At 43.3% G+C, this 8,537-nt stretch overlaps 1 protein-coding gene across 1 annotated transcript; it reads right to left on the minus strand.

Annotated features, from left to right (window-relative positions):
* Nucleotides 1-5,917: 5,917 nt before the first annotated feature.
* Nucleotides 5,918-7,484, minus strand: LOC119305078. The gene is made up of 5 exons (XM_037581697.1): nucleotides 7,226-7,484; nucleotides 7,007-7,153; nucleotides 6,738-6,892; nucleotides 6,236-6,523; nucleotides 5,918-6,078 (listed from the first exon to the last, which is right to left on the minus strand). Exons 1-5 carry the CDS (start codon nucleotides 7,443-7,445, stop codon nucleotides 6,010-6,012), a joined length of 879 nt encoding a protein of 292 aa, XP_037437594.1. The 5' UTR covers nucleotides 7,446-7,484; the 3' UTR covers nucleotides 5,918-6,009.
* Nucleotides 7,485-8,537: the final 1,053 nt, after the last annotated feature.

The following is an 8,537-nucleotide window of genomic DNA, read 5'->3' on the forward strand; positions in this document are numbered from 1 at the left end:
TCAGAATCGGGATCCTTGGTATTATCAGAATCGACATACTTGACCAAGGCGGCCATGAGGGTGCCCATGTCATTGTAGTGGCGCTTGAGCCGTCCCAACTTCATCTTTAGTGACTTAAACCAACAATTACGCTCCAAGGTGATGATTGCCGAGCCAGCATTAATACGTTCCGATGAATGCAAGACTTCTGAAACCCGGCGCACCCAATGAGTTGTTGACTCGTTCTCCCCTTGCACACAGGCGTCGAGATCCACAATGGACATAGGTTGCTTACATGTGTCTTTGAAATTGGCTATAAACCGGGCCTTCAACTGGTCCCATGACTCGATGGAGTTAGGTGGTAAATTTTTCAACCAAGTACGGGCTGTTCCCTCCAACATCATCGTGAAGTACTTTGCACAAGCCGCTTCATCAACGTCCAGCATCTCCATTGCCATCTCATAACTTTGTACCCACGCCTCGGGTGGCTGATCAGCGGTGTAATCCGGCACCTTACATGGGCCCTTGAAGTCCTTAGGCAATCGCACATTCCGGAGAGCCGGAATAAGGCACGACACTCCCCACACACTGAAAGCAACTCCGACGCCTCGGTCCACTGACGCTGCTGGCTGAACCAGGGCGGGTTGGTATCGATCCGTATGTTGTGCTGCTAAAGCGGCCTCCCTTCGTGCTCTGCCATTATCCACCACGTCCTGAGCACTCACATCACCACGCACCGGATTAGGCCCTTGAGGGACAATGCGGCACCGCGCACTGCTAGACACCTTCGGTTCATCTATATACCTGCTATAGCTTTTCCTCGGTCGTGGAGTTGAGTGAACCCTGTCCCAGCTATATGAGTAAGCTTGCTGCTGTGTCAAAGCTGTTTGAGGAAGATCCCTGGCCCGCCGTGTCTCAACCGCTGCCGGCGATTCACCTTCAATCGGAATAGCGGCTAACCGGGATGCTGCTGCTATCATATTATCCAACGGGGTAGAGAAGTGACCCGGCGATGGTGTAGTATACCGTGGCAGGTTGTCCGTACGCTGAGGCGGACCCATCACCTGAGGTTGATCTGGCGCTCCGGTCCTTGGATCGGTATTCTGGTTTACTGCTGGCGGGTTGCTAGTTCCTGCACCTGGCGTTCCAAAGAGATTCATTGCGTTGTAATCCGCCGGCAAGCAAGATTGATGTTTCCTCCTGGATACTTGATTTAAAGCATTCTGATCCATCAAAAGTCGATAATTCTCAGCTTGAATCCTTTGCGCCTGGGCATCTAAAGTGGCCCGTTCCTCCGCCATCTTGGTTTCCTCAGCCGCTAAATCCGCCTTGGCTTGCGTTATCTGATCTTTTAGACTCGCAATGTCTGCATTGTGCTGATCCTGTGTCGCTGGTGTAACTGCCATGGTTAACAAGGCCGCCCAGGCATCCATCAAACCGGAGAGAACTTGAGCTAGCCGGTGCGCGGAGCCTCCTGCCCCTGCTACCGGTCCAGACGCCGCTGCAGTAGAGTTTTGCAAGGTTGGCTGTGCTCCAGCCATGAAGATTCCAACATGGTTCGGCGTTTCAAGAAATTCCAGAATACTGGTGCCATCGGAATACCCTTCAAACACGCCATCCTGAACTTGATACAGGGATTCGGTTTCACCAGCGGATGCTTCGCCATCGGAATAAGAGACCGTCTCACCCTCAGACACCGGTTCAGATCCGATCCCGTGGACACATTCCACGAACGCATGCTTCACGGTAGGCTGAACCCGGGCGGGACTTGCACGCTGAGCCGTTTCGACGAGGTCGGTGTAGGTGTCCGGCTCAGGGCCCGGTTCGCTGATCTTGCCGATGAAGACGTCAATTCCGCCGAAGGGGACCCGGTACCCGTACTCGATTGAGCCGGCCTCGGGGCCCCAGCCTGCATCGTCAATGTAGAGTTTGCCGCGACGACTCTTGGTCATCCGACCCACAACGTATCCTTTGAGTCCTTCAAAGCTGCCCTTCAAGAACTCGAAACCATCGTGCGATAGCCCCACGGTGGGCGCCAACTGTCGTGGAAATATCACGTCAGATGTCCTCATGTAAGGACTTAGTCGTGGAGCCATCGCGACGGGTTAGCTTAAAGGGTTAAACTGGACAAAGGACACGAGGGATTTTATACTAGTTCGGCCCCTTCGATGAAGGTAAAAGCCTACGTCTAGTTGTGATGGGATTATTGGGGACTTGCTAAGAAGGGAGCTAAACAAGCTATGCCTGGTTATTGAGTTGTTCTTTCCTGTCCCTGAACCGCCGCCGGGTCGTCCCCTTATATACACGGGTTGACGCCCGACCGGCTTACAGAGTCTCGAGGCCGACTCATACAAGTGTTCGGCTCGGTCTCTACTTTCCTTTTCTTACAATACAAGTTATATGACTATGGCGGTTTACCACTATGGGCCCTAATCCGCCTTTCGGCTCCGGGCCTCTAAGCTTCATAGTAAAGCGCCATCTTCTGAGTCTTCGTGGGCTTCAATATAGTTGAGGGTGAACCGGCCCCTCCTGGGCGGTTTACACTCAGTAGTTATATCCCCAACACCGAGTATGTGTAGATTGGGTTCGTTTTCCCATATGCTCATCTCCGGATCCGAGCAGAATTTTGTCAGTGCCTCCCTATTGTTATTCGGGTACACATCCTCCCTGCTTATTATCGAGACGTGTATCAGGAGAACAGCGGGGAGGTGCTGCCGAGATTTTGCATCGGATCCGGAGCAGAGCATGGGAAAACGAACCCGATCTACACATACTCGGCTGGGATTAGGACCTATCCTTACCTATTAGCGTGTAGGTTGCATGGACGTAATAAAACAACAAACTCCATTAACTGATGGATATGGTTTGCTTAATTAATTATGTATATATTTCTTGTGTGTCCAGTAGGAAGTCAATATGAGTGATCGTGCGTGGATGTACACTGGTTACACTAGTCAGTATGTTTGGATCGAGGAATGGTTAACAAAAACTAAGGGGTTTGTTAGAGCCGCATTTGCAAATTGCCAGAAATTAAGCTTGTGCCCCTGTGTCCGGTGTGACAACTATAATCAGAGGGACGAGCTTCAAATGAGTAAACACCTGCAGAAGTTTGGTTTTACGCCTGGTTACATGGTCTGGACATTACATGGTGAGTTTGCCCAACGTGCCAGAGCCGAGGTCCGTTCATTTGACAATTACGACATCAACGGGTATCGCTTTCGTACCTATGGCAAAGAGCTATCTATAGCCAACCGAAAGTCTACAAATTGTTGTGCCTGTGCTATCGACGAAGGAGGTGTCGAGTATTATGGAAGAGTTGAAGCAATTTATGAACTTCAATTCTATGGTGAAGACCCACCAACCATCGTAGTCTTCAGATGTTATTGGTTCCAGCCGAGGGAGACTAGAAGGAGTCATGAACATATAGGGCTAGTCGAAATCAAATAAAGCACCCATTTGGATGTTCCTGATGTCTAATACGGCTCAATAGGCAACCCGAGTTGTCTATCTACCGTGGGCTTGTCAAAGTGATCCAAATCTCAGTGGTTGGGATGTCGTTTATGAAGTGCCTCCACATGTTAGACCACCTCCCCCCAATGAAGAGGATTATGAATGTCACATTAACCAAGACACATATGACGAAGGAGAATTCTTCCAAGAAACACGTCTTGCCAAAAAACATTTCAAGAAACACTCTACTCCACCCCAGAACATTGAAGTAGACAACGATAGTGTATCCGACCCTAAGCCGGAACAAGAAGAGTCAGAAGAAGAAGAAGTTACTGTTGCAAATGACCTGTCAATGCTTGAATGATTACGTAAAGATGGCCTTCCACATGATGATGCATTTATTAATGATGATGATGAACACGTCATTACCGATTTTGATGATGATGATGCATTTATTAATGATGAGGATGAGCACGTCATTACCGATAGTGATTATTAGGTATTCAAATTTTTATGTTGTACTTTGTATGATTTATATAGTTGGTATGTATAATTTTCTTAATTTGTATGATTGTTTCTTATACATAGTGCCATGGTCTTGATGTCCATCCCCGTCGGCCCTCGCCCACTTTATGATTCGGATGTGGTAAATTCTCTTTCATAACTATTTGTTGCATTTCGCATTTATGACAATTATGGCCATCAACTTGACATAAAGATATTTTAATCTAGGAGGTATGTGAACCGGAATTTGAAACCGACCCTCTTGTCGAGAAGTTAAATTTATTTGAAAAAGAAAATGAATATTTGAAAGAAAAAATTAAAAGAATTGAAGAAGAGAAGATGACATTGGAGTTGTATGTTGCTGATGTCATTGATGATCACAAGATGAATATGAATGCAATGCGCTTGAAGATGGATGCAATGCGCCTGAAGCTTAAGAATATTAGAAAATATTCCCTTGATAATGAGGCTTGGTATCATTATGCCGTTGGATCAATTGTTACCTTAGTTGCGATCTTCATCATATTTGTTGTGATGAGGGTAAGTTTTCTCTAATGTTTTGCTTTACAAATGGATACTTAGCTTATTTTCCTCCTAAATGGCATAATTACCTAAGTTAGATAAAAAATGAGCTATACTTAGATTATTCAGTTCATTTATGACATACTTAGCATACTTAGGTTAAAAATGGCATAATAATTTTTGTTACCTCCAAAATGATATAGACTTAGCTTATTTTCCTTAGAAATGACATAATAACCTTACTAAGCTCCAAAATAACCTATTTACCTAGCTTAGCTTTAAAATGACCTACACTTAGCATTGTTACCTAGCTTAGCAATAAAATGGCATTTTACTTACCTTAGTTAGAAGAAGAAGAAGATAAAGAAGAGGAGAGGAGAAAAATAAAGAGAATAAAAAATCTTCTTCTTCTTCTTCTTCTTCTTCTTCTTCTTCTAACTAGTCTTCTTCTTCTAACTAGTCTTCTTCTTCTTCTTCTTCTTCTTCTTCTAACTTTCATCTTTCTCAATTTGCAGATTTGCTTTACATAGAAAGGCTTGGATTCATGGAGTGTACTATTCTTCTGTGCTTCCTTGTTGTTTATGAAAACTTGTTTGGATATGTATGTCTATATGGATATGTTGTTGGAAACTTGTTTGTGGTTATGTATATATGGATATGTTGGACTTTGTTGAACTATGTTATTGGATTTGATGAAATATGTTGTTGGACATGCTGTTGGATATGTTGGATATGTATGCATGTATATCTGTGTTTGAAACCATGTCTAATTAATTGGACTAAAATAAAAACAGGGGATGTATAGCCTCTTTGCCGTCCGCTAGCAGACGGCAAAGAGGACACATGGCAGTCATCTATGTAAACTGGGAACACTGGCTGCCTATTTGGTCATTTTGCCGTTTGCAAGCGGACGGCAAAGTGACCCAATAGGCCTGGCATACTGGGCCATCTATGCCGTCGGCTGGCAGACGGCATAGCTGGCCACGTGGCAGCTTCCCAGTGCTTCCCTAGCTAAGCGCTTTGCCGTCGGTCAGCGGACGGCAAAGAGCACCGTTAACCCCCTAACGGCTCTCACCCCACACCGCTGGCGTCCGTCGTCGTTGCCGTCTGCTGGACTCGTATGGCGGATGGCACAATCCTTTGCCGTCCGTTTCTGTGAAGCAGACTGCAAAGAAGGCCTTTGCTGACACGTGTTCAGCCGGACTGTTTGTCGTCCGCTGACTGACGGCAAAGGACTTTGTCGTCCGGGATCTGTGCCTTTGCCGTCCGCCATGGCGGACGCAAAGAAGCTGATCCCAGTTGTGATGCATAAAACACGACAATGATGGTATTTTCTATGAGAATCTTTACACAACTTATGGTCATTAAATTTCATAAAAGTGAGAAAATAGATACTACTAAAAATAATTTGACTCCTAAAAATACGTAAAAAGAACAATTAGGAGACACCACATTAGTCTGATACCATCACAACACTGAGAGAAAAATATACTGATATTTCTTCCATGAATCCAAACAATTGAGCAAAATGGAAGAAGGTATGAAAGACCCGAATCACTTAGGGACGTTGACCATTCCGACAACTTCTCCACCCAAGTCAATAACTGCCCCCCCATTGTCATACTGCAACAATTCATGTTGGCAACATATATGAGAGTTAGCAAGAACAAGAAAAATGTTATAACAATAGATTGCAATATAGAACTTAAAGATGACATCAACCCGGAACTCAAAACTATACCAAATGTATATCATACTATCAAATGATAAGATATATTACCTCATTATCATCGCCATGGACATCTGGAGAACGGAAATATACATTGTGATGCCGCTCAAACATGGTTGGATTCAAATATTCTGCCCTAGCATATGTTATCCTTAGATCCAAGGAATTGTCTCTTCTGAACCAAAAAACCTCTTGAGCAAATTTTACATTTTTTTCATTCAAAGATGGTACGTTGATTGGTTGATCCACCTGAACGGTCAGGAAAGCGAGATCGTAGTGGGGCTGGAGATACACCAGCTGGCCCTTTGCACTGGTGCCATTTAGCAAATGAACAGTGACCTAAAAAAAGTTGCGGAACAGATTATATACGATTTTTGTATGGTAAGCGAAGGTGTGTTTTGTTTCCATTTTGTTATTAGAAAAGGCCAATAGAACACACAAAAATATGTGAATTGCAATACACCGAGATTATTTTATTTATTTGAGATGGAACCAGCTGTAAAAGATAGTACATGCATATACAGAAATTAATAGAAGAAGCACATTGACTCACATCAGCATCTGTAGCATACTCTTCACCCCCTGACCAGACACTGTAAGGAGCATCCTTTGTGCGAATCAGCTGCGCAGTTGTCAAAACAAGGCCAGTTTTCTTCCACACATCCCAATCGACCCAGAGGCCAGAGCACCGTCTTAGCGGCCTACCATCTATGTGATTCAAGCACAATATATATTGTATGTTGTAAGTTGCACACACGACGACGAATCAAATAACAAATAATCCAAATCATATAGAGGGTGCAAGGTTACACATAAAAGTACCGAGAGAGGATGAAACCCCTAGAAGAAATTTCGCGGCGTGGAGTACCGCCTTGCTTCCGGATCGACAAACGGGGAAAAGCCCGACGGTGTGAAACCTGGTGGGAGGTTTGTAGTAGTCGAGCGTAGCAATTTTCACAGGGCGGGGAGCTACAGGTAGAAGGAAACTGATGAAACATTGGATGGTGTCCGGGAATCGCGCGATCATATATATATTCATACCTGATTCTTCGTCGAGTCTGGCCTTTTCCATCATGGCCAAGTAGTCATCGCTGAAGGAATCGGGATTAACACCCGCCCATTGTGACGGATTAGGCAAGTCCTCGTCGCTGTCGCTCCCCAGATCCACCACCTTCTTCTTCTTCGCCAAGGGATCGACTCGACTGATCGGGTCGGCCGCCATGGTTCTTTTGTTGTTGGATCTCTCCACACCCGCACCCATCTTCTTCCTCCGATCGATGGGAATCAACCGTCGACCGACCCTCTTGCCATCGCGCCGCCGCTACCGACTGTGCCGTGTTCGTGGTTGGGGTCGGGGCCGGGGTCGGGCCGTACACAGGTGTTTCCTGCGAATTTTTTGTGTACAAAAAAAAATCAGAAATTTAGAAAAACTTCTCGAATTTTTTTTCGAGAGTAAAAACTTCTCGAATTTGAAAATAGGTTAATAATTATGTTTAAAAAAACCTTCATGATAAAAAAAATTGGTAACAGAAAAATGAAAAAATATAAAATGAAACAAAACACATGAGTTGAAACTTTTTACATTTAGTTTATTCTGTCATTTCCTTTAATCATTTACTTATTCTTTCATATTTTCTTTTCTATTTTTGCTTTCCTTTTTGTTCTTTTTTGATCGCTGAATTTTCAAAATGTGCATGGTGTTTTAACTTTTAATAATGAAATTGAATATTTAAAGATGTTGATCATGAATTTTAAAAAATATTCATACTTTTCGAAAATATGTCCATCATGTACTATAAAATATTCATTGTGTTTTAAGAAAGTACATCGTGTTTCTAAAAACAGTTCACTTTTTTATTTCCCAAATGTATTCACGCATTTTGTAAATGGCTATCATGGATTTAGGAAAATTATTCACTGTACATTTTGAAGAATGTTCATCGTAACTAGACAGTGCCACGGTCTATTTAAAACATGTTCATTGTGTATTAAAAAAATGTCTCGCTTATTTAAAAACCCCATCATGTATTTGAAAAAAATATTCATAGTAAAGTATAGAAACATGTTCGTCGCATAACTAAAGATGTTCATCATGTTTTGAAAACTTCCATCATGTATTTCAAAAATATCTTTTCATATTAAAGAAAACTATTAACCGTGTATTTATTTGAAAAAACTCAATGCATATTTTAAATTATGTTTGAGAACATTTCTTTTCATATGCGTAGGATTTTCCCATAATATTTTTCAGATCTAGGTTACATTTTTTGAAGCCATATAAAACTTTTCCAAGTCCGTGAGAAATTTCTATGCAGTATGGCGCGCGCACACACAGTGTCGCAAAATTTATGTG

The sequence above is a fragment of the Triticum dicoccoides genome, chromosome 5B (assembly GCF_002162155.2).
Source record: "Triticum dicoccoides isolate Atlit2015 ecotype Zavitan chromosome 5B, WEW_v2.0, whole genome shotgun sequence".
NCBI classification, from domain to species: domain Eukaryota; kingdom Viridiplantae; phylum Streptophyta; class Magnoliopsida; order Poales; family Poaceae; genus Triticum; species Triticum dicoccoides.

Bases quoted from the DNA above. Each gene is read 5' to 3' on its own strand.
- LOC119305078 (XM_037581697.1), bottom strand. From the start codon at position 7,445: ATGGGTGCGGGTGTGGAGAGATCCAACAACAAAAGAACCATGGCGGCC. The intron at 6,524-6,737 runs GTGAGTCAATGT...AACTTTTTTTAG, and splicing joins AGTATGCTACAGATGCTGAT to GTCACTGTTCATTTGCTAAA. The intron at 6,079-6,235 runs GTAATATATCTT...GAATTGTTGCAG, and splicing joins TCCATGGCGATGATAATGAG to TATGACAATGGGGGGGCAGT.